This window comes from Sander lucioperca, chromosome 22, assembly GCF_008315115.2.
Source record: "Sander lucioperca isolate FBNREF2018 chromosome 22, SLUC_FBN_1.2, whole genome shotgun sequence".
In the NCBI taxonomy this organism is placed as follows: domain Eukaryota; kingdom Metazoa; phylum Chordata; class Actinopteri; order Perciformes; family Percidae; genus Sander; species Sander lucioperca.
Genome location: NC_050194.1, coordinates 20500150 through 20527131, shown reverse-complemented (window position 1 = coordinate 20527131; position 26982 = coordinate 20500150). Strand labels below are relative to the sequence as shown.

Below are 26982 nucleotides of genomic sequence, written 5' to 3'. Positions count from 1 at the left end.
GAGTTAGAAATGAGCAAGTAAGGAGAAGGGTGTTAACATATCTAGTCTGCTTGTATGGGAAACTACTCAGACCTAATTTAGGTAGCAGTTAAGTGGTCAGAGCTGATAATGATTTTTACCAAAGAGTGAATGTGTGCACACTCCGGTCGGTAAAAGATAAATGGTGTTTTTAAACTTAATGGAAGGTTGAAGCACTTGGGAAGTGATGGTTCCAGGATGGCATTGTGCTGTGTGTGTGTGTGTGTGTGTGTGTGTGTGTGTCTCTGTGTGTGTGTGTGTGTGTGTGTGTGTGTGTGTGTGTGTGTGTGTGTGTGTGTCTTTGTGCAGGTACAGTACTCTGTGTGTGACCTTCCACTGAATGGATGCTACATAATTCAGAAGCCATTATTTTTGGTGCCCTACTACTGAAAAGAAGGAGAGATAGAGAGAGTGATGGACAGATAGAAAGTGGAGAGTGTTGTTTTGGCCATAACATAGCTTTAAAAGCTACCTTAGAATAAATGTTTCTCCTTATAAAGCCCTGTGCAATTTTTTTATTATACAATGGGTATGGAGCAGGTTTAGAGGCTCAAACACCATGCAACTTAGTAAAAGATAGTATAAAGTGTTTTCCTTTAATGGTCCGTGTGAGCCCTAAGGAGCCCTAGCCTGGTTCCCCCCCTTCTGCCACATTCCCTTCTTTCTCTGCATTGCCTGGCTGCAGGGGAATCACAAGACAGAGGCATGGCAATTTCAGCAGGCCCGTCACATGCTGCCTAATTCAAATAGGCTGTGATAATTCGCCTTTTCACTCGTCCTCCCTCCCTGTAGCAAGGGGCACCAACTAACCTGCACGTAACCATGACGATAGGAGCGGCTGGGTGGCCCAGTGTTTGCGCGTTCAGCAGGAGTTTCCCCCTTTTCTCCTCTGTCGAACAATCTGAGGCTGTCTTCCCCCCTCGCCCTCCCCCGCGTTCATATTATCCACCTGCGCCCCACATCTCCATCTCATTTACCGTGTTCACCTCAATTACACCCAGTTTACCCCAACTCTCATCATTCCAAACCCCACCCCGCCTTCAAGACGAGACGAGGAGCATCTCTTTGTCTCACCTTGCTGCACACTGCCATCCATCTGTCTGAGCGCACCCATTAACACATTTACAATCGCCTCTCTTAAACTGTGGCACTAAATTTCCCACTAATCTCTGCACCTATTTTTATGGGGCACTGGAGAATATGAGAAAGTTTAAGGGGTCAATGAGTGGCGGTTGCCTCATCCTTCCTTTGACACTGCTTCTGTATTTTCCTTCTTTTCTTTGCCAGCAGATGTGTGGCCATCTACATGAAAGGCATGAAGCCGTGAAATGGGACAAGATGAGACACAGCACCCCAACACAACAGATGGAGCTAAGGAGAGCAGCGAGAATAGATTGTTTTAAGGGGGAAGGGAGCAAACGATAAAAACCAAGATTCAAAGTGCAAAATGAATGAACACACATAATAATGACATCTATATGTATTTGCAGTTGTATTTTTGCTCTTTTATTAGCAAAGTTGACAGCAGAGGGACTGTGCCAGATGACCTAAACAGCTGTTTTGCAGCTTCTGGAGGATGATTCAATTTGCGTTTTATCCTGCCTCTTTTAAAGCAATCATAATCCTGCAAATTCTTCCATTTTTGGATTTTAATCCCACTACTTCACTTGCAGGACACACAAACATCACAGCATGATAACAGATGGCTCAGGACCAAAAAGATTTCAGACAAAAAAAAAAAAAAGGAAGAGTGAGGAAAAAAAGAGGGACTGAGCTTGAATAAACCCATCTGCTCACAGATGGATGCAGAATTCATTCGAGGCTGATAGGACAATCTTGTTGCTATTTTTGTCATAACACTCCATCTCTTGCAGAAAGTGGGATAGGGGCTAAAGGAGGAATGAGAGGGAGAGAAGTAGATGCAGAGATGTATGAGGAGGTGTTTGTTCTCCAGCTGGACACTGGAAGGATAACAAGCTGCCAATGCAGCTGGTCTGGTGAAGACATGATCCTTAGTTTGTTTTGTGTCTTATTATCGCACTATTCACAGTAACGGTTGACGTTAGTTTAAAAAATTGTTCGTTTGGAGTCACAGAACATCCTGACATTGCGACCCTCTGCTTAGAGAGACATTTAGCAGAGGTCAGGGATTTATCTGATGAACTTAAAGCAGCCATATTATGCTCATTTTCAGGTTCATAATTGTATTTTAAGGTTGTACCAGAATAGGTTTACATGGTTTAATTTTCAAAAAACACCATATTTTTGTTGTACTGCACCGCTCTCTCTCACTGCTGCAGATCCTCTTTTCAGCTGGTCTCTGTTTTAGCTACAGAGTGAGACCTCTTTTCTTCTTCTTCTTCTGTACTATCTTTGATTGCACTGCACATGCCCAGTAGCTCAGATGTAGATCATGTCAGCTAGCTAGCTCCATAGACAGTAAAAGAAAGGCTGTTTCTACAACTTTGGTCAGTTACAAGGCAGGATTAGCTGGGAGACTTCTAAATGAGGGCGCACATGGAAGTAGTTCTTTTGTAGATTATGGTGAACTTGTGTGTGTTGTAGCAGTGCTTTGCTATTGAGAACGAGGTAGTATGCTAGCGTTAGCCATAGCGTTAGCATGCTAACGCTACGAGCTAATGGTTGCGGTTAGCCTGCTCGTTTCGGCTTGTGACGTCACAAGCCATGCCGATTTTGACCAGCTCACCCAGAGACTGAAGGCAGGACACATTCAGAAACGGTATCTCACTCTAAACAGCATGGGTGGATTTTTTTCAAAGTTTGTATGTGTGTGGAAGCACCAGAGACACAACATAACACCCCAAATCCCAGAAAAAGTGATTTTTTCATAATATGGGCACTTTAAAGCAACACTATGTAACTTTTCCCGCTTCAGTCCCCCTACAGGTTGTCTCATTGGAACTACAGCTGCAGCTAAAAGTTACATAGTGTTGCTTTAATTTCATTTTGAGATTCGGTGCAGTGGAACATGTTAAATGGAAGCCAAAAGAAGGAACTGTTTGTTTGTGAAACTCTTTCACTCACGCGTTTTTTAGATGTTGGAAGTAGCCTAGTTTTTTTTACATGGGGGTATTGCTACTTTTTACTCAAGCAATGGATCTTCTTTCACGACGGTGTAGCTGATAACTTGTTGCTGCATGCATTTTGTATATAACACTGTTGCACATATCTTAACCTATTCTTAACTACCACTTACTGTTTCTTCTATGTATTACCTCTATACAGTACATACAGTGTGTACATTATTCCGCACTTTTTGCATTTCTGCTTAGATGCTAAACTGCATTTGTCTCAGTACTTGTGCTCTGTACAATGACAATTAAGCTGAATCTATTGTTATTATAATGTAAAGCACATTGAGTGCAAATTCCCCCAAAACTAAAGTTATATAAAACTTTAGTCACAAGTGACTCTACATTCCACTTAAATTGTGTCATCTCCTCTCTCTCTCTCTCTCTCTCTCTCTCTCTCTCTCTCTCTCTCTCTCTCTCTCTCTGCAGTCTCTCATATTCCTGGGCTGTGTGGCGGCTGCGGGGCTCGGCCTCAACCTGCTGTGTCTGGCCATCTACCTGAGCTGTTTGTGCTGCTGCCACAAAGACGAAGAGGAGGAGAGCAAGAAGCCCAACTCCTGCTGCGTCACCTGGTCCGCTGTCACCGCCGGTCTCATCACATGGTGAGAGAATCAAGACCCAGACAAGATGTTACCACTAACTGCTGATTACAGTGTGCACACACTCTCTCTGTGGATTTTTGCTTTCCTATTTTCTTTATTGGTCATTCAGTATTCCTAACGGGGTGAAGCTGTAAGTGGCGTGATGTTTTCTGTTTCTGCACATTCTGAATTCCCACATGAGATCCATAACTTATTATAGTTCGTAGTGCGTCTCTGTTTATTTGTCCATACTGTATGTCTGTTTGTCTGCCTGAGGTGTTCAGATGTCTCTCTTTTTTGTCTACATGCCCTTTAGGCCACCTCTCTTTTGAAATACCCCATGCTTCTATTTGCAGCTTTGCAGATAATTTTTTTTGATTTTGGTTCACAGAAACATCATCGTCTTTATTTTCTTCCTTTTGATGAGATCAGTCTTCGATCTGTCTCTCGGCTCTGTCTCTTTTACCCCGGTGAAACGTTGGTGTTCTTGATGTGGATGAAATCTCTCTGATAACCCTTACCCTTTTCACATTTCTGTATGACTTGTGGATGAAAAACCAGACATAAAATGCACAAAAGAGTGGACGCTTTTGATATTTGTACAAGCAGGGTTTTCTGGGAATGTGTTTTTCAGAGCAGCTCCTTATAGGAAGCTCTGGTTTGAGGGGATATTGGCAAAATAATAATAAATAAAACAAATTAATTCACCAGGGTTGAGTTTAGACTGGCATTAAACAATCTGTTAGCATTCTGTCTCTGAAGCACCGTCGTCGCGGTGTGGGAGAAGCCATCCTGATCTGGGTGTATTATGAATATTCTGCTGACAATATGTAAGTGTGATTGTGCAGCTAACTAGCAGACACATCTCTTCACAATGATGCATTGAACCTCTGGAAAGGATGCACCAACTGAGAAAACATGATATAACAAATGCAATAATCTCTCTGTTGTCACTGTATGTTACATAAAGCGCAGGCTGACATAGAGAAAACAATAGAAGATAAGACAGAGCTACATCATGAGTTGTAGGAATATATTTCAAATATTTCAGGGATTATATATACATTATATATATATATATATATATCTTGAAAACTAAGTGCAGCTCAGAAATGATAATGGATTGTAAATAATATTTCCCTTCCCTCGCTCGCCTGAACTAGCAGACTGTAAAGTGTATAAAGCGTAGCCTATTTATTTTGCTTCTATTAAAAAAAAAAAAAAAACAAAAAAAAAACGCCTGTTCATATCCCTGTCTGTATAATGCAGCACAAATAATGGAAAACAGGTGACAGGTTACTAATGGTGAGTAAAATTAAAATTGTCATTAGTTCCATTAGCACAGATCTGGTGTCATCATCACAAGGCAGAACAAATAAAGAATTTCAAGCTTAACTATCATATCTTATGTATGAGGAAATAAACCACTTTAAAGCGTAACTCTCGCCAAAATGCAACCTAGGGTCTTTTTGTGAATGTACCCAAGTCAAACTTTCGTTTAAAAGCATATTTAGGACGGAAGTTTCGTTTTTCGGTCAAATGGCCTTTTGAATGGGCGTGCTAGGGGCACTTTTATGCTAGCCTCAAAATAGCTATTTTTAAAACACTAAGAAGGCTCGACACAACATGAAACTTTGCTCCAAGTATCGCCAGGGTCTCTACACATGAACTCCAGCATTGAGAACATTGTTTGTGTACACAGAGTTTACTAAAAAGAAAGGTTTTAACAACTCACTGTAGCTGTTGGTTTTCCAGTCGCCGTCCATCGAGCCAGTCAAAAATAGTCAAGGGAGGAGAGTAAAGATGGAAAGCTCCTAAAGCTTAGTTCCATATAAATGCACGGATAATTTGTTGTTTTGTCGTTAGTGAAACACAATATTGACCTTGTAGTTGAAAAAGGAGCCTCATATAAGAATGACATTTCCTCCTATGGAGTCCGTTCATTCGCATTCGGAGATCGTCTATTTTTCACTGGGAAAATGGCGGATAGCGTAAACAACAACTGCTAACGTGAGTTGCTCAAAACCTTTCTTTTTAGTAAACTCTGTGTATACAAACAATGTTCTCAATGCTGGAGTTCATGTGTAGAGCCCCTGGTGATACTTGGAGCAAAGTTTCATGTTGTGTCGAGCCTTCTTAGTGTTTTAAAAATAGTGATTTTGATGCTAGCATAAAAGTGCCGTCCAAATATGCTTTTTAAACGAAAGTTTGACTCGAGTACATTCACAAAAAGACCCTAGGTTGCATTTTGGCGAGAGTTACGCTTTAATGCTTCAAATGAGAATATTTTAGAGGGGAAATGTTTCCTTATTTTAAGATGATACAGTATCTGACCCAGTGTTTCCCCTCCGATCTAACAGTGAAGGAGCGGTGCAGTAAGATCTGATTTGTTTTGGCTGGAGGCTGCTGGATCTCATCAAGTGGAACTTTCCTGATGTGAAATGATGTTATGTTTAGCTGCGATAAAGATGAATGGTATCGGTGTTATAGCCTTTAGCTGGTGCGCACACAACCTGCAGCAGTTCATTATTTTTTTTTTACCTGGATCCAACTTTTCAGTCTGTTAACAATCTGCTGCTGTGTCAAACTCTTCAAATCCACACTGCTGACAAACATGAACACCGACAAACTATAGGGGCAAAGGTTCTCTTACAGTTACAGTTTATACAGTTATAAAGTTACCAAAAACACATGGACTTATGCAACACAGTCAGCACTTACCTCACCAGATAGAAGAACCCATTAAGCCAGTCAATGAGATGTGCTTTTCTTCACAAAGTAGCTAATTGAATTTGTTGCCAGAGCAGGGGTTACTTTTCTCAACCTTGTGACAGTAATGTTTAGCAACCAGCCAGTAATATTAAATTAAGCCTCGAGCATTATCGTACATCTAAATGCGGTTAATTGTTAAATGGATATCCTGAAACCTCTAGCCTGGGAACTTCCAGCAAATTTGAGATTTGCTCTGCAAGTCAGTCTGGCCAAGAGCCCATTCAAGCCCCATTTCCAATTTTTCCAAATCGAGGCACCAATCACAACCGTTGAGACGGGCTTTACACGATGACGATAGTGCAGCGACAGCAAGCAGCTTTTTGTGTACATTCAACATGACGGCTACCGAAGCGCAGCAACCTGTTGATGCCGCTGTCGCTGCTATGTCACCCGGATCATTGGTCTGATTGATTGAAGGACTATCCAATTGCGCCCAGAGGCATTTGAGCGGTGACCGGTGGTGACGCCCCTTTGGAAATGAGCAGCGAATGAACCTTGCCCAGACCCACTCTCAGTTACAACTGAGAAGGGTCTGGTGTCAACCAGACTATGAAAGCTCAGCACTGCAGGCGAAAGCTTGTGTTGTGTACCACCTGTGGGTGAATCACACCAATGATTTGCATCCCCTTTCTACTTTGTCATATATTTGCGCCACTGCCCACATCTGTTGAATGCAAAGTGTAAATGCAAAAAAGGAAGAAAATAAATGTATAATGCTGTTTTAAAAAGAAAAGAAAAGGAAAACATTTGAAATATTTAACCCCCTCAATTCTAAACCGAACGCTGGTTACTAAAAGCACAATGACGAACATTCTGCACGTCAAATTACCTTTGAATCATGACTCTGAAAAAACAGCACCAAAGCACTAATCATACAACACGTAGCTTGATGTCGCACACATTTATTCAGTGGTTGCAAATGGCTTCTGTTCCCTTCCCAGTCAACCAGTCTTCATTACGTCTTATTTAATTATTCATGTGCAGTTTCTTAAAATGTAGAGTGACTCAGAAGTGGCAGTCCTCCTCACATTAAAGATGTATGTTGCAAACTCAAAATTTAGAAGAGTGAATATAACTACTAGAAGAAGCCAAGGACTAATGGGCACTGTTGTGTATAATGACATACAGTATATTGAAGTCTTGTTCAGTCAACCCGTTCTCACTCCCAACTCGTAAAATAAGGCGGCTTGGGCAGTGGCTCTCAGCGTCAGATACGACGCAAAAAGCACCCTTCAGAGCACCGGGCAGATCAGCAGCTAACGCCAAAGGACGCACTTTTAGCGCAAATTAAAAAAAACAAAGGACGCCAAGAGTTCTGACGCTGAAGGAAACTTTTAGCGTGAATAACAAAGGCCAAAGGCACATGACCAAGCGTCCGTATTTTACGCGATGGAAGAGTGAGTGAGAATGTGTTGTTGCGGTTTAACTTGACGAGTTTGATGAGTTAATTGCCTGGGTGGTGGATCAGATCTAACCTCAAAAGAAAATCATATCCATCTGTCTGGTCTTCACTTCTATGGAGCAGCTCAAGCTTCAAGTTGGAACCTCTGTCATGTTAGATACTGTAAAAAATACCTTGAGTATTATAAAATATGTCATGTGCGCCTATCTCAAAATTAAGAGTTTCATATATCTTTGCTCAATAGTAATCCCATTAGAGTGCCACGCTTTGGTCTTGAGTAGATTTGAAGAGCTTGCATGGCCCGACTTGATAAGCTGTAAGAGTTTGTGAGATGAAGTAAGAGGAAACATCCGGTGGGAAATCAACTCTCCTTTATGTGATTCCCAACTTTGATTATGTCAATCTACGGGAAATATGGAGTGATTGTCCAGTGGGTTTTGAATTTGCCTTGGGGACAAGAATACTTCATTTTAATCTCATCAGTCCAGCTGCTCTTTTCACCTTTATTTTACTCCTCACTTCTTTAGCCTATGTCCTCTTTCCTTTTACTTCGTTTCCCTGTTCGCCCTCCCCTCTTCCTTTTGTCTCTGCTTAAAGTCTTGCCGCCCTCCACTTAAATCATGTTTGACAGTGGCTGGAGCTGATATGCTGTGATGTCCATCCTAATTAACACTGGTAAAACTAGAGCAGATGTGGTTCAGCCCTGCCCATGGTGTAGCACGTTAACTGTGTAATTATACTGTACTGTAACTGAACACGCTGCTCATGCTGAGGACATGTGGAATGTAACCAACACACCGGTAAAATAGAATATAGTAACCATGATAGTTTACAGTTTGCATATTACTATAATAGTTACTTCCGCCAAGGAGGTTATGTTTTTGGCTCTGTTTGTCTGTCAGCAGGATTACAGAAAAACCTTTGGCCCGATTTTCATGAAACTTCATTAAAAGGTGTAGCATGAGCCCAGGTAGAACCTATTAAATTTTGGAGCAGATCCGAATTACAGGGCGGATACACTTTGCACTTTTGTGAACATTAAAAACTGTTCATGGTGATTGAGTCGTCCTGCAGCCAGCTCCCGGTCTGGCAGATGGTCCGGGGCGCTCTTCCTGCGACCCACTTCCAAAACGTTCCGGAAGTCCTCCTCGTCTCCAAAATAAAAGACCCCATCCCCATCGGGAGACAACGGGGTGGCATCAAAGCTGAGGGACACCACAGTCTGGGGTTGAAATACTTAACCAAAGGTTCATTACAAAAATACAACCTTTTTGTCGCCTTTTTATGTTATAGAGTAGATGAAGAGAGCACAAGTTGCAGCCATGAGGCCAGGGAAAGTGCACGTGCAGGCAGCCACGAGAAGGAGTGATTGGATTGAATGTTGCTGATGTTAAAGCGCAGTCATTGTGTTTGTTTTATTTGTTTCATAATGACACTTGAGTTCATGATTTTAATGATTTTTTATTAGTATTTTCGGGTTTACATGACAGACAGTTGAATTCCTGAATAAAAATAATAAATCATCTCGTCCCGAATTTGACCCATTCTCATCTGGTCACCCTAGTTCCATTTGTACTCGGAAGTCGGATTTTCGGGCAACCACGAGCTAAAAATCCAACATGGCTGCTCCGTGTATTAAGAATTGTGAAAGCTGTAGTAACATACAGTTATAAGCACTTATGTAAGCATGTGTTATTTGTGTCTCACTAAATCAGTCATACACGCAGTGCTAACATATCTGTGGACGTATTGTTGTTTGTATGCACAAAAAACAGTGTAATGCGTTGTTATAAACTGGCCTTGCTAACAATGGCTAACCTGGCTAGAGCTAATGAAAACTTGAAGACTTGGGTGTGATGTCATTCCCAGCTTCGGCTTCCGAGTTCCGAGTTAAATGGAACGCACAGGAGTACCATTTTAGATTGTTTACAGGCTTCACATTGAAATCCAATTTTGCTATATTGGCATGACCATAATTAAGTATTTCCAAAACAAGGCTTGTTCTTATTACTGTAAGCTGTGCAAGGGATGTTTTACCAATAACTATCAGTTCTTGTCTTTTTGACAGTCTGATGCAAATCAGCATATATATTAAAATTTTGAAAACGTTTAATGAAAGAGGTATGAAATGGAGGAGTTTAGGAGTTTAATTACATACACTTGAAATATTTATTTGTATTTGTTTATTGTGATAGGAATTGGTTGCCAAGTGGAAATGAGAATGGAGGACACACAAAGAAAAGGAGAGAGAAAGAAAGGAAGAGAGCTGTCTGTTTACGTGATATCGGTGTCCTCCATCTCATACAGAAATGCTTTGGCACACAAGAAGCTTTCGTATAGCATGCCTGCAACATCAGCAATTAAAGCATTGCAGCAGTCCTGTTCTAAAGCCCTCATTCACTTTTTTGGGGTCATGTATTTTTAGTAACTCACAATTTATAACTCTACATCTCAGGCCTTAAATTGACTATTTTGGAAGTTTTCTAGTTCATGTGTGCATGAAAAATTTAGGAAGGAGCTATTTGTGTTATTTTCTAGGCCTACTGCATATTCGGGTTTTTTTTGGGTGGCCCTTGCTGAGACTTCAGGAAGTAACGTATTAAATGTCTATATTTGTCACCTCAGGAGAGTCATTGCTGCCATTTTGGGGCAAAATCTCAAATATTCAAACATGTCTGAGTCTATTAATAGTGGCCGGGGGCATTTTTCTGCTGCAGGCTGAAGCTTTTGGTTCCTTTTCTGAATTCCCCTCAGTGTCTTTTATCCACTTTGTCATTTATCAACATGACAGTTTGGACCTTTGCTCAGTACATGCCCACTCTGATCTATGTTATTCTTTCTCTTTGAATTCGACTATAGATATTTAAAGGAGCAGCATTTCTGTCCCCAGTTTTCTTATATTAATTAGATTCTACCATTTAAACACTTGCGCGGTTCAAAGAATTCCATGTTTCTCCCTGCTACTTTTACCCAATACATTTACTGCAAATAAAGTGTACTAACGTATGTGTCATTATCAGTAGATTAGTATTTAATGTGGGGGCATGAAGCAAGGCAAATCTTCTCCTATATGTTTTCTCTTTTGTTCTGATTTGCTCTTTGTCCTAGGTCTCTCTCTCTCTACTTCTGTGTCATATTATTTGTTGTGAACTGTCTGTCTCCCTGCCTCCATATATTCAGTGTGTACTGTCTGTTTGTATCACTGTCAGTCTGTCTGCATCTGTCTCTTGCTGTCTCTCTCCAAACTGATGCTTTTTTTCATGTCTATTCTATCTTAAATGTATGCCCTCCTCCCTTTCTCCAATCTCCTCCCTGAGGGTTCTATTAAAATCTGCAGAGGGGGTGGTTTTTACCTGCAGGGGGGTCAGTTAATGAGGCTGAGTCCTTGTTGTACTGATTAGTAAAAGAGCCCCGTTGTTCTGCTCCACCTGCGCTCAGCATCTACCGCCACACTGCTGCACAGCTACAACAGCTCTGCCAGACTTCAGTGATTCCAGACGAACATCGCAGGAAGCATTGTTAACCGTGGATTTACAGTCTCTCTGTTCTGCTTAACACTTATCTGGAGCATCGAGGAGGAGTCGGGGGAAGCAACGAGGTTAAGGAGACTGCTCATTATCCCTTTGGTACTGACCTGACCTGCCTCTGGCCTTCATCTGGAGCACATTGTGTAATGGGACAGTGGTGGTTAAAAGCAACCAGAGGGTACTGCTGCAGTTGCTTTGGGATACGTGGAAAGATTGTTGAGGAGAAATCACAAATTGAATAAAAAAAACAAAAAAAAACATAAACTGATGTGGAGTCAGCTTTAAAGTAAACATTTAGTATAATAAAAAACTCACTTTTTCAGTGCTTGTGCACATACATTTGGGTGTCTGGAATGCCTACTAATGCACAAACTGTGAAATAAGACAGACAGTTTATTCTGGGCTGCCTAGACAAGAAACATGGGATTCAACAAGCCCTTCAGATTTGCCTCCCCCGACCCTTAGTATCTCCACCCACAGATGAGAACTACCTTTTGCAAAGGTGCGGCATATTTTTCTCGCAAGCCAATCAGAGCTTTTTTGGGAGGGGGGCTTAAAGAGACAGGTGTTAAAATGGAGCGTTTCAGACAGAGGCTGAATACAGGTATATTCAGACAGATAGTATAAGAAAAAATGATGTGTTTTTTAAACAATAAAACATATATACATGTTCTAGTAGAAACCCAAAATACAAGTTTGAACCTGAAAATGAGCATGATATGTCTCCTATCATGTCATATCATTAATTAGTTTAATGGATGAATGGTTGAAATAGATAGCCAAAAGTAGCACATAAACAGCTGATGTATCAAGTAATAGACACGTGGTTGAAATAAATTGTGGGATAGCTATAATTGGATGTGGCGATTAAAAGATCAGAGAATTCTGTATTGATGTTTCATGGTTTATTAGATAAGTGAATAGGCAACCACGCTCATAAAACCTTGTAGAATGAATGAGGTATTAAAATATTGATCTATAATAAATCATGCAGTAAAATAGCCACACGCTGCATCAGTTAAGCAGTATATTCCTCCCTGTTTTATATTGATTGGCATTGATGTAGTGAACTCTGAGTCAAAACTGAAGTGTCAGCGTAAGAGACAAGAAACACCTTCAGATATAATGCAGTACAGTTCAACAGCTCCACAAAACCACAGCTTCTAAAATGACCACATACGGACAAGCCGTAAATTAAAGGATAAACCTGCATAAATGGGTGGGCAAACAATGAATACAGATGCTTGCGTATGAAGAACGAGGGTTTGGACATATTGTGAATGATTTACTACGCAGTCACTAGAGCAACGTGTTAGACAGCCCTCTCCACCACCTTCACCAAAACACCAAAATGAGGCATCATGGTGTTCATCCATGTAGTAGAGTTTCACTTGGAGAATCTCTGCCATTCAATCTGCTCTGGAGGCACCCCCCTCCCCAGGAAATATGTCAGCCGAGGTGCTAAGCTTTCATCCCTTGAGTATTACAGCTCCAGACTGCCTCTCATCTTATTATCAATTTAGTGTGCTGTGTGAATGTGAAATCTCGAACCAAACACCTTACACATTCCAGTCACTTTATGGCCTTTGCCGTGTCATTTAGTGCCTCGTTTTCCCTAAAGCTTAATGTTTAGTTCCATTAATGGGTAATACTTTCCCCTGAAGTTAGCACAGATGGCCATTATTTCAGGTGGAGGCGGCTCACCTCAATTTAAAAACACAGCGGGAAAACCTTGGCATTTTACTGCACTGGGATTGTTGTTTGTTAATTCGTCCCTAGTCTATATCCTTGACGTTTCACTTCCGGGATTGCTCTGGTGCCGCAGGAAATTCCGCCGGATGCATGTATTTTCGCCGATGTCCGTTTCCTTCCGCTTTCTTTGTGTTGGGATTTTAAACTCCGGTTGATTTATGAGGACTATGGTTAACTGCTCCTCAGATCTCTGCAGGGTAAATCCAGACAGCTAGTTGTCCAATCTGAGTTTTCTCTCGCATGACTATTTTACAGCGGCTCCGTGCGGATCTTAGCGCCGCCCATGACGATTGTGATTGGTTTAAAGAAATACCAATAAACCAGACCATGTTTTACTCCCATCCCGGAATGCTGTGTAGACTAGCCAGACCCTCCTCCGCTCCGCAGCGTGTGGATGGTCTGGCAAAGTGAGACTAATTTGTCCCTAACATAACATGGATGTCATTGTCTACGCAAGAGATTCTTGTAGCTGCTTTCAAATCCCATCATATAACAGAACAATGCTACAGCACTTTGGGGACAAAAGAAGCTTAGAGAGACTGCTTAGGAGTGTGCGTTTATGTTCATGGTTATTTTCTTTGTGCTGATGCTCCAGCTGAACAAATTAAAATCCTTGGATGACTGAATATGCAAAAGCAGTTTCAAATTATGCATACACATTCCAAAACCCTGTATTGTATCATTTCTGGTTCAACGAGGTGTTGTTTACATAAATGAACACAGAAATTTGAACAGTTTCTCGCAACTCCAGTGCTTTATAGATACAGTATATTTATTTTTTGCTTCAGTATTGAACCACTCAGTTCTGAGGTTTGCATAAATATGTCCATAAAAATAGGTTTTCTGCGTGCAGATTTCAGTCGCTTATCTTTGTGTATTTCTTAAAACAATGTACAAAAAGTAAAAGAGGGAGAGGACATGGTGATGCAGCACAGAAAAGTTTTATGGAAGAAGCACAAACTCTGAATGAATCTAATTTTATCCTTCTCATAACCTTAATTGTGTGTGAAGCCTCCAGGATGCTTCCCTAAGACACACACATGGCAACGTTTCAATCCACTGTCATTCATTCTGTTTGGATGACTGCGTTCACCTTGACAATTAACTGTTGAGTAGACAAAATAACATTTCCTTCTCCATTCAGAGACTGTGCCTCATTACATTTTGCATTTTTTTCCCCCTGTTTATCCAAAAGCCAGGGTTGATGGAGAAATTGATGATACTGCTTTATGATAATACCCAAATGCCATGGCGAAAAAGATCCCATGAATTATTCACAACATGTGTAGGTGCTGTTTTCTGTTGTGCCCCACTCCCTGTAGGAAGTAGAACTCTATCGCAGGATGGCACAGTGTTTTATAACAGACAGAAAATCCTTATTTTTTTTAGGTTGCATTAATTTCCTAATTAAACAAAGGTTCTAATAAATGACAAACCTCAGTGACTGAAAAAGACATCACCTCTGACATACAGGACTTACAAGCCATGCAGCGCTGATGTTGTTCCCTGCTCCTTTTATTCAGTTCATCAAAGGCTTACCTGTCCCTCTATGCCTCCTCTCTCTACAGCATTGCAGTGGGTGTGGGTTTCTATGGCAACAGTGAGACCAATGACGGTGTGTACCAGTTGACCTACTCCCTGTACAACGTCAATCACACGCTGGGTGGCGTGGACAGTCTGGTAGGTAAAACATTTAGTGTCATATGATGAATGTCTCTAGCCTGGTCCTACCAGACTCTCGTACATTTCACTTGTACAGAGAGTCTGGCCTCTCTCCTTTGACAAGTGCTAACTTCCTGTTGATTATATTGGATCTGCCCAGAGCCACTCTGGATCTGCCATAACCAATGGCTAACGTTTGGTCATGACGTATGTCATGTGCATGTGCAACAAGAGGGGAGACCAACAACTATCGGCTTATATTTAGCATTAGCATTGCTAGCGTTAGCCTTAGCCAACTCCTTCACCACTAATGGAGCGAACTGGAAAATCTGACTTTTCCCAAACCCCGTGGGGAGGAGGGCCACAACATCATGGCCACCAACACAATTCAGTAAATATTGTTCTTGCTCGGGCTTTAACTTCTGGATATTCAGAAGCGTTGCTGCCACAACGGACCGAATGGCTTCACTCGCATCTTTCTCACGCGTGTCCTGACGTCATCATTCTCAGCCACTCCCTCTGTTCGCTGATTGGACCGCCAAATATTTGGCCGTAGAAAATCCAAGAATATACCGCAAATCCAGACGGAGTACTGAAGGGAAATAAAAATTGAGCGGAAGTACGTGGGCGGAGCCAGGTTAGAATGTCTCCTACACATAAACACATAATGTCCCCTGGTGAACTGAGTGGCATCATGACGTAAAAAACAAACTAAAAAACTTTTAGTTTTTGCTATTTCGTAAGACGTTTATAGATGAGAGACCCATCTAGTTAGAAACAAATAGCTCTGAGTGAACGCTTCAGCAATGCTTTGTGATGTACTCAGACACACAAACACACACAGGAGGAAAGCCCAGAGGACTCAATTTAGTATGCCTTTAAATGTTTTTATTGTCTTTTTATGGCTCTTTACCGCTACACACAAATTGACAGACTCTCCGCACAAAAACTCTTTGCTCCCAGACAGACAACTCACACGCTCTCACCCTCCCTGCTTCGCCTTCTCCCAGCCGCTGTGGCCTCAGCAGGAACAAAGCATCGCCCTGTGTCTTTCTTGTGCTCACTTTAGCTCAGTGTGTTTGCATGATCCTTTTCTATTTTTATCTGCCTCACTTCCCATCAAACACCCAAATGTAGCTCTCTGTCCCACAAATTTCACAGTAATGACAAGGCATTTTTCTCCTTTCAGTCAAGAGTCACACTTAGAGAAGTCAAAACAGTTGGATATGTTCTCCCCAATGTTTAAAAAAATGTTTTGAAATAATAATAAAGTTAATTACCTGTCGACACTATTAGCATAAGTACTTGGGCAATTTGGCTTGGCAATCAACAGTATTGTGTTGTACTAGCTGTACACATGAGACTTTGGCATGAGTCAGAGCTTCGTCGCAAAAATTATCATTTGAGAATCAATAGGGATCTGAAAGAGATTTGCTTTGACAAGATGTAAGAAATGAGACTTCTCTTGACTGAACGAGACCTGTGCAGTTTGTCTCAAGTCCTGTCTTGGGACTTGTACAGTTTGCCCTAGATACTCGACTTAAGACTTGTACAAATTGACTTGAGACTTGTAAAGATTAATTTGATACTGGTAGAGATTAATTTAAGACTTGTACGGATTGACTTTATATTTGTACATACTGACTTGAGACTTTACTTAAGACTTAACTAAAGATTAACTTGAGACTTGATACTGTGACAAACCCTATAACTGCCTTTTCCGATGTAGTGTTGGTACCATCAGCTGTGTGTGACCAGCCGTGGTCCTGTGATGGTGTGTAAGGCAGACACCCTGGGTGACTTGCTGTCGAAGAGTAGGGATTAAGTCTCCATCTGCGTTACTGGAGATTAATGTGGTGGTATGTGAGCCACTTAGTGCGGTGACTCAACATGGTCTCAGTAATAAACACTTTGCTGAGAGGGTAGAGCCCACAGCACTATGTTAGGACTCCTTACACTGATGATGAGGGAACACATTCTCAGATTTTAATGGAGAGTAGTTCTTAGCTGGCTCTGATTGATGCACTTCATCAATAATTGAAACTGGAAACATGTAAGAACTCTGTGATTAGTGATGTTGGAAGATCAGTAGAGCTGTTTTAGATTGTCAGTTGGGATTAGTTCTCACGTGACGTGCATTAACCGGCTAACATAACCCGTAAAAATGTTTGCCTTATATATTTAATCGATATAACCACATGTTAAGCTTGTATTACCTTAATACAGACTGATAGATACATCTCTTTGTCATGTCCAAATTCTATGAATTGCTCCTGTTAGTCTTGTAAAACACTTAGCTATGTTCATTTCTCAAAGTCATATTAGCAAGAGGAGAGAAATCATTAACATATAGCTCATCTGAAAGCTTGTCAGTGTATCCCCCTGGGATGTGTGAACTCGTGCAAACCCATAATTGGACATGGTGGCCTTTATTTTAGAAGCTTGTGCGCGTGAGTGTGCTCGCCTGTTTGTGTGTGGATGAGTGAGTTCATTGCAAGCAGCTATAGACTCTTAAGAAGTCTAGTTCTTGAGTAGGACAAAGAACCCAGTGTGCCGCACACAGTTCCCAGTCTCCCCCCACCTAATCAACCATGAGCCCAGGAGACAAAAGTGTTTGATGGGGAAGAACAAGGACCAATGCTAGCCTGTCTGATTGGCAGAGTCCAGATTGAAATCTGTATTGAAATCATTGACAATGAAGGCCTCACTGCCCTTCGGCCCACACAAATGCCTTTTAGCACCGGCTTCAGGAGAGTTAAGAAGTGATTTTGCTTCTAAAGACTCAGTATATAAGAGAGGAAAGGAAGGATGTTAGACTCATTATCACTAGATGCTTTTTTCCCAGCAACTGTTGAGACCTTGATTAGTTACAGTCTGGAATATATGCATATGATGCGTTTATGAACACATGCATACTCAAACAGGAACGAACACCGTTGATCTTACTGAGAATATCAATTAACCAAAACATTTGCATGCTAAAAGAGGTGCAATTTGGAGACATTACATTTGAACAGAGATGCAAAAAAACATCAACAGGGCTGTTAAATCTGGAAGGTGACCAATCAGGGATGCTTTATCGATGCTGTAATGGGACTGATGTGACATTTGAAGGGTTTACCAGCCACACTAATAATAACTCTATTGTTTGGAGATGGGTGTTGTGAGAGGGTTTGGCAGCCAACAGTCACCCAATGGACAGGGTCAACGTCTGGGTTAGTCACTTAGCATTTGGCCAGAGCTCAAACACGGTTTGGAAGTTGGCCGACTACATGATTGCAAACATGCACATTTAGACAGCATTCTCCTAATAAGATTTTTTGTAATAACACAAAATAATAAGTTATTCATAAGGTGAAGGAACGATTATGAATTGAAAAACTGAACTGAATGATTTTTGTCTTTTGGGGAAGAGGTTTAAAGACAATGAATGTTGTGACAAATGTTCCTAGTACTCCTGATAACCTGCTTCTCTTTCGTGTGGGAGGAAACCTGCAAAAAAACAAGAAATACCATGCATGTCTGTGTACATGCATGGTCCCAGTCTGAACCTGGGATTTCTGAGAAATGGCACTCCTTAAAGGTGTTCAAGTACCTTAGGGTCTTGGTGTATTATTCATAATGGCTGAGGTGAAAAGAAAACAATGTGTTGTATTCCAGAAGAAGAGACACAATCTTTTCCTCAGTTCTTTATGAAATAGAAAGTACTCATTAAACAGCTGCCATCTCCGGGTGCAAATGTAAAGACCTCTTTGACATCTGGATGTGTGTTTTAATATGTGTGCTGGTGGGTGTGATCCAGTTGAGATATGACTGATGATACACTTTTGCTGACCTCCTCACTCTCACGGAAAGCTGAAAGAAAAGTACTGACGCTGGGCCAGAGGTCATCCTTGTAGCCAAACGACTTTTACCTCTGTGTGAACTCTCGCTCTCTTAAGAACTAAGCTAGAGACATTCATTGAGTTGTTGGAACCGCTCTCATCTGTATCAGAGTACTCACAGCAAACCATTTTTAGAGTGATGATCCCACTTCCTTCCTTTGGTTAACAAACTTCGCCGTGTGGGCCATTGGTTTTCTAAAGGTTTTGATTTAATGTCCGCAACAAACCCACACAGGGCAACTTCTTAAAAGCTCTGTGGTCATCAAGTATCTGAGAGGGAAAAAAAGAGGTAGGAAAGAATATATTTTTAAAGAGATGTTCTGCTGAGCGTCATTACCCATCGGTGAAGATGGTCTCTATCTTTGCAGTGACCGAGCTGCTGAGGCACTTCAGACCCATGTTCCATTTCACGCTCTAACTCCCACATTCAATTTTAATTGAAGAAAAGTCTCTCCACTTACAAGCAGAGACGAGACGAGTTAGAGCAGGAAAAGGGTTTAATCCTATGTTTTAACCTTTGTTTTTTTACTTGAACATCTACGCTCATTGGTCCTCATTTATCAAGCGATTACGGGACGAGTACAGGATATAGTGGAAGTGGTTCTTGGATGCTGGCTCAGTCTTAACCTGGCACCGGTCTGCAGAGTGTGATACAGCTTTTAGAAACAACATGAAAACCAAACTTGGCAAGCAATTTTCTCTTTTCAACTCAGAGATGGACACTCTGGGAGGTTTGCGTCTTAAATTAAAAATATTCTCTTCCAGCCTTTCTGTTTCGTGCTTCCAGAGTCATCACTGAAACATTGCTTCCTCTGAGGCCGTATACCAGCCCCAACATGACTTAAATATAGAGATCCAATTCTAGTGAAGAAGAATTTATATTCTGTAGAGCCTGACAGGCAGTATTGTAATGTTGCGGGTAAGACACACACATAGATAATTCAACAAAGTGTCTATTTCTAAACCTGATCTTCCTGTATTAACTTTTAGATGAAAAAAATAGATGGTCTGCTATGAATTATTATGAAGTATAAGTAGCAGTTTAACCTTTTGTGAAAGATGGAATCAAATACCATGTTTTTCTTTGTAATTAGAGATCAGATTGTATCATTTGACCGTAGAGCCAATGAGGCAAGGAGAAGGATGTTAGGTTCTAGTCCACACGTTCATGGGTATTTTTTTAAATGTAGCTTTTTCTATGCGCTTTAGCATTAGGGTCCAAGCGCCAATTGCATTTTAGGTTACTGAAAATGTAACTCTTGTAAAACTTCTTCCAGGGTGAAGATGATCAGACTCTTGGTTTTCAGTGATTTCGTTGTCTACACGTCTTCTGATTGACGAACATCTTTTTCCTTGCATGATTGGCGAACATGGCTTTAAGGTGAGGGGTATTTTGCCAGCCTGTTGGTTTGGCATGTGCCTGACAGCCCTTCAATTGTGTTTTTGCATATTTATTTTTATTTAATCTAAATGACTAAATGACCATACCACTCCCCCACACGGCTTAGGGTCAAAACTAAATACAAGCTCACGTAAATGAGAACCTCTACATAATAGCCTACCCATTGATCTATGATTTCTTCCCTTTCCTCACGCTCAAATCAACTTTTGATATTTATTTTTGTTTGTTGTTTACCCTACAGTGAGTAGAAATGAATATCCCACAGTAAAATAGCTTTGCTCCAAACACATTCCGCTGCAAATTGTTTGTTTTAAAAGATGCAAGGTAGAGAATGCTTCAACATGCCCCCAAAACATCAGGCTGAGATAATGACTAAGAAGTATGGGACTGGGAATCATATCTTCTTGATCGGTGCGGATCACTTACACGGTAAGGATCAGACCAAGACGAAGGAGAGATTAGCTGGATTGGCTGTCTCCCCAGGCATTTTAGATATGATTCTCACACATGAGGCAAGGATCAGATACATGCTTTCAATTCTCATCTGATTTCATCTGCTCAGTCGGAGGAAGTGGTATCAATAAACGATCAGATAACAAACTACAGAGCACCTCAGGCCTGTGAGTTTGATCTCAGTGGCTGCTTCAATATGGATCTTTTTTTCTCATTTAAAATATCGAAGCCGCTTAGTGTAGGATCTTTCTGTGATTATAACTATGAAATAATTCAGATTTGTTTGTTGAAAGGTGAGCCAGTCTCAGTGATAATTGGAAAAGTACGTTTAGGGCGTGTACGAATCCACTTTTGCTAAAATAACGGAGGAAAAAAGGGTCCGTGTGCCAGGCGCATGGTTCAAAAGAGTTGTACTTAGTGTCTTAATTAATCATAGGTGTGTTTTGGGCGTAACATGCAATAAACCAATCAGAGTGTGATCTCCCATTCCCTTTAAAAGCCAGGCGCGTTTGTACCTTGGTGCATTGCTATTATGATGGCATGGTACAACAAGAATGCACCTAACACACCTCCCTGTAAGACCAACACGCCCATGGGCGCACATATGGTCGCAGGTGCATTTGCTATTTAAATGACCTGGGCGCTGGATGGGAAATTGACAACTGCTTCTGTCTTAAACTAGCTAAGACACTTGCGTCGGGCTTTGTGCTGCACCGGGTGCAAGATAGGGCCCTATATGTTGCTTAAAGTTAATTAATTCCAGTGTTTTCTTGATGCTGCCACTGGGGACGCTAGAGGTAATCTTCAAATGTCTACACATAGTGACTATAAATAATAAAGATCAATGATTTTGTCATAAAAATATTGTTATTAAGCAATTTCTTTTCTTTTATCTTTACAGAAAGATTACACTTAATTTCCAAACACACATACATACACATACATTTGTTAGCAATGAGCAGGTTTAGCTAATAGATGGATGGATGGATATTTTTAGCTATGCTAGCAGCATTGGGATGGCAATGTCGGCATGTCGATCGTTCACCACTTTGGCCCAGACTGTAATCTGTCATTAACAACTCAATGGATTTTCATTAAATTTGGTGCATACTAGGGGTGGAACGGTATGCTGAAGTCACGGTTCGGTTCATACCTCGGTTCAGACATCACGGTTTGGTTCGGTACAATGGAGGGAAAAGCATAACAAAAATGCATTGCAAATTGTGCATGTCTCAGGCTGTACCACCTGTCATCCAGTCTCTCCCCTGAGCTATAGCTGCAACAGCCTGAAGCGTATAAAGTAAGATGTAAACAGTTGCCTAAACAATAAGTAGGCTACCCCACATCATCTCCAGACTCCATCTGGAACTTGTAAACAAAATAAGACAATCAGCTAGTAGTGTGATATGGGAGACAAGCGCCGCTCTCATGTGAATGCACAGAGCAGGGATGTTAAAAGAGCAGCTTCGGTTACACAGAGCAGTTGGTGAATTGTGGCGTTAGCTTCACACGCTAACAGCGGAGCTAGCAGCAAACAGCGAAGCTAACGGTGGAGCTAAAAGCGGAGCAAACAGCGGAGCTAACAGCTAACGGCGGAGCTAAAAGCGGAGCTAACAGCGGAGCAAACAGTGAAGCAAATGGGCCTGGAAGCCATTTGTGATCGAGGCAAGAAGGGATACAGCTACAGTACATCCGTGTTTGGTTGTATATGGAAGGGACTAGTTTGCTTCGTGGACCAGAGTGATAGAGAAAGACATGGCTCTGGTGTGGACTCACTGCCACTGGACCGACTTGACATGTAGGCGGAGCTTGGGAGCTTCAGAGCTAAGGCGGGGCTACAGATTAGGTGTCCCTAAGAAACGCGTATGTAACAGTAGTTCCACATTACATTAATTCATTTTCACGCAAGTTTTATTTATTTTTATACCGTGTATTCTCCGTGTAAATTCATGTAGGCTACCGAACCGAGACGCCCGTACCGTTTCGGTTCAATATGAATACATGTAGCGTTCCACCCCTAGTGCATACATTCATGGTCTCCAGAGGGTGTATCCTAATGACATTGGTGATCCCCTGACTTTTTCTTTAGCACCACAATGACATTGGTGAACATCCTAAACACTGTTTGCTACAGATATTCAAGGTCCTTAGAGGATGGGTCAAAGACGTGGCATGTCAATTATGGTGTCCAAAGCATATTCATAATGCAAAAGATAAATATAAATTTAAAAAAACGACATCATATTACTCAACTCTCCCCTCTTTACTCACTTTTATAGGTATTTATTGCAAAAAAATAAAATTCAAAGAGCTATTGAGCTCAGAAGTGCCAAACTGTCCATCCTGGGTAACATCCGGGCTTAAAATCTAAGTATAAAAATATAATAAAAATGTCAAAAATAATAATAAGAGCATTAATTATCTACTTTGGCATAATTGTGTCGATGTTTGCAGTGATACCTACAAATATAGTAACAATCCTACCCTTATTTAAAATTTTACCCTACTCAAGAAATACTTTTGTCCTTACTTTTGGATTTCCCTAATGTCCTTCCTGGGTAACAGACCTTAAAATCCATAAATTACCCATAATGCAATTGCACAGTCATGAAATATGATATTACATCATAAAGAAGATTTTGGAGAACCCTAAAACATCTGGAGAGTTTAGTAATTCTCTCTTAAAAAAGTTTTTAATTTTGCTTTTTGGGTCACTGGTGCACTATGTCCAAAAATCATGTGTCTTTCTGGATAACGCTAATAAAACGTATTTGATGTTTTGATATTTAAAAAATGCCTATTTCATGTGAAATCTGGCATTAATGTTTTAAAGGCTAAGATATATTTTAGCTGAGTATGCCATGTTTGACAGAGTTTTGGTGGGAAAATCATGTTTTTGTCCTTCCTGGATAACGAAGATCTTCTGTTACCCAGGACATGTCCTCTGTTATCCAGATTGGACATGTTAATGAAAATATTTTTTTTATTAGTATTTGTCACTTTTCAAGCATTGTGTTGATAATGTTAGATTATATTAATAAAATAATATGTATTGATTTAATCTTATTATGTCATTCCTGGCTAACGGGATGTCATCCCGAGTAACAATGACAGTCAAGTAATTTAACTCAGATTGTCATGGTATATTACACAATCATGTTTTCCTGAGCTGAGTATACAATACAAACCTGATAGCCTTTACTGTAAAGCATTTTAAGACATCTTTCATAATTTTTCTGTTTTTGGCATGAAATATTGCGTGACCAAAATCAAACGATGAGCCCATTTAATTATAAATACTCAAATATATCATATTAATTGTGTTAAAAATTTAGTTTTTTTGAGCAGTGCGTGTTTGGTTAGCTGTAACTATGGATATGCCTAAACATTTATATGCTAAAAAGGTAGACATTTAATATATTTTTTAAATCCATTCCCGTTACCCAGGAAGGACATTTTTCATGGAATAAATCACATGATTCATCAAAAAAAATTAAGTTGCATTTCTAAATTAAATTCCTGTTGTTGAGATGTATATAGAACACTCTAATAAAAATAGAAAGTGCTTGAGTTGGCATTTTTTGACACTTTCATTTATTTTCAGATTTTAAATCGTCTTTGACCCGGATACATTATGATAACTTTGGTGATCCTGTAACTTACAATGCTTTGGTTTTTGACTAAATTCCTGCAAAACTAACATTTCCATCAGCCTCAACTGTAGTTTGTGTTTAGTGCTAATTAGCAAGTGTTAGCATGCTTACAGACTAAACTAAAATGGTGAACCTGGTAAATATGATTTGCTCAGCATGATCAGTATGTTAGCATTGTTACTGTGAGCTTGTTAGCATGCTGATGTTAGCATTTAGCTCAATGCACAACTGTTCCTCAGAGCAGCCTCATAGAGCCGCTAGCATAGACTCTGTCCACTAGCCATTTTAGGTCACACGGAGAATGCAAACCCAACTAATTACATCCACCCAACCTCTCTTCGCCTCAGCTTCAGCAAATCCGTTGCCTGACAAACACAGCATATTTAATTATCAAATAGCAGGATGTCTCTGTGAATGCCATTTCCCTGTAAACAACTTCTCCCTTTGAGCAAAGTACAGAGTAATAAAACCTAAGGAAAACGGTAGGGCACACAGAAAATCCAGTCTTGCTGTATTTGGCCGACTAGGTAAAAAAATAGAAATGAGTCAAGTGTATATTTGTTTTGTTTGTCATATTCTCCTTTGCTGGTAAATAGTTTACTTCCTTTATGATTACATGGCTTAAACAGGTAAACAAACTATTGGTCTCATTAGTGAAGTATCTTTTGGAAAAAGCAGTTGTGGAATACAAATCTCCAGCACAAGCAAGCCTAGTATTTCACCTCTGTGCTTTCTAGTGTTGGCTGTTTTCCAAGCTGAACTGTTTACTCAAAATGGTCCTCTTCACCGACACCCACACTCAGTATTCCAGCTCTCCAACACTGCCCCCCCTCGCTTTGCTCCGCTGCACAGACCAGCCTCATGTTTGGGCTCATCTCACCTTTGGTCACTTTTTTTCTGGGAGACTTTCTCAGGCAGAAAAGTTGACCAAAGGCACCCACACAAGCAGGATGCTGTGTTCAGCACTAAGAAAAGTCTGTCAATATCATTTTTGTAGAAAGGTGGAGGAAAACATTAAACTGGCATTTTATTCTGCTGGCAGTTTAAGAAAACATGTGCCTTACTGTTACCAGAATGGTGCTCAATCATCAACTCCCTTTTACTAATCCATGCATACATTACTATGCCTCAAGAATGGTTCAGTTCATTAGCTTTCATGCTTGTAAATCCACTCCCAGCAGCAGTGCTGTTGTACCATTCATCTCACCCCCCTCCTTTCCCCTTCTGCCCTCCAGGTGACTGGCACCATGGGCAGCATGAAGAGCGGCCTGCACCAGCACCTCGCCAGACTGGACGAGATCTTTGCCACGCGGGGCGACTACGTGCAGACCCTGCAGTTCATGCAGCAGATGGCTGACAACGTGATCAAACAGATGCTGGGCCTGCCTGACTGGGAGGAGGCTAAAGTGGACCTGGCATCTATCGCTGATAAAACGGCAAACATAGAGTACTACAGGTGAGGAACAGAAAAATACAAGTGTTGGCTTGTGCAGTGCAGGGTGGCCCGGAGCTCTGTTCACTCACAATTGTGATGATGCTACAGATGTGCAGGTTTCCTGTTAAACAGGGAGATAATATCGTCAAAAATGGAACACATCCAGAGCGAAATTCCGGAAGTGGAAATTCAGGACATGGATTTTCTTTAAAACTTAAAATGTTGTCTTCCATGAATATTTTCAAGGGTATAGTCTATCCAAAATTTTGTGGGAGTCAAAAATGTACATGTACCTATTTCTAAAAGCAAATCAGTAGAGAACAGTTCGATAAATATAGCTATTTATATCTTGGCTTGTTTGGGAGCGACGACTAAGCATGGGCTAAGATTCTGTTTAACCAGGAATGACCAATCATATTTGTATGATCATATATTAAAACTACAAATTAAAGTAAAATATAGATATATTTGCTTCTTAGAGATGCAAGATACACTTAAACTCATAATATATTGTCTCTTTTATGGCAGCAATCCCTGAGCAACTTGTGATTTGCAGTTGAATAGATAATTCATGTGTTGGTGGTTACATACTTTATGACCTGAATATATCACATGCTATTTAGTGGATGGGATGAAAGAAGGTGGTTGCATGTGTGTATCATGCATTTATGTAAATGCAAAGTCCCTTGCAAACATAGTTTTGTGGGGCGTGAAAATAAAAGTCCAATGCAATTATTAGCAATCATTGCATCAACACTACAGATCCTAATGATAGAAACAATTACAGAATCTTTTAGAACTATTATCTTAGGTTTTGTCTCATTACCGTTAAACTCACACTCTTACCATCTCAGAGAAGAAACAGGCACATTGCCAATTTTTTAGTCCATGTGTAGGCCTGATAGTATTTCTGTGGAGTCTGCGGTAACAGACAGGCTGGTGTGTTTGTATTGATCTGTAATGCAACTACTCTCCTCTGCCGATAATTCAATACCCACATAGCTCAGAGCTAATAGAGTAGGTAAACCAAGAGCAGACAGCCAGACACTGTAAGCTGTTAATGACTCATTATCACTGCCTCATGCCCCAACAAATAGTTGTGGTCGGGCATGCGTGTGTGTGTGTGTGTGTGTGTGCTTGCAAGTTTTTGATTTGACTCATCAAGTGTTGTGTCAGAGTTGGCTGCCTATCTTCAACGTACTTTTAGTCTACTCTTCAAGTGTTCTCATAGTGTTTGTCATGTTACGCTACTGACAAACAGAAAAAGACTTTCTATTCTCATTCATTCTTTAATCTATTAGTTTTTGACGTTGACATCATTAAAAAAAAAAAAAAAAAATGTTATCAGC

General features: G+C 40.7%; 1 protein-coding gene across 2 annotated transcripts in view; it reads left to right on the top strand.

The window, feature by feature from the left end:
* Window positions 1-26982, top strand: part of ttyh2 (tweety family member 2) — a 61739-nt gene that overhangs the window by 10377 nt on the left and 24380 nt on the right. For both annotated transcript variants that reach the window (XM_031314774.2, XM_031314775.2), the window contains exons 2-4: window positions 3540-3712; window positions 14713-14824; window positions 25434-25654. In XM_031314774.2, coding sequence (XP_031170634.1) covers window positions 3540-3712; window positions 14713-14824; window positions 25434-25654 — 506 coding nt within the window. The remainder of the gene's footprint in view (window positions 1-3539; window positions 3713-14712; window positions 14825-25433; window positions 25655-26982) is intronic.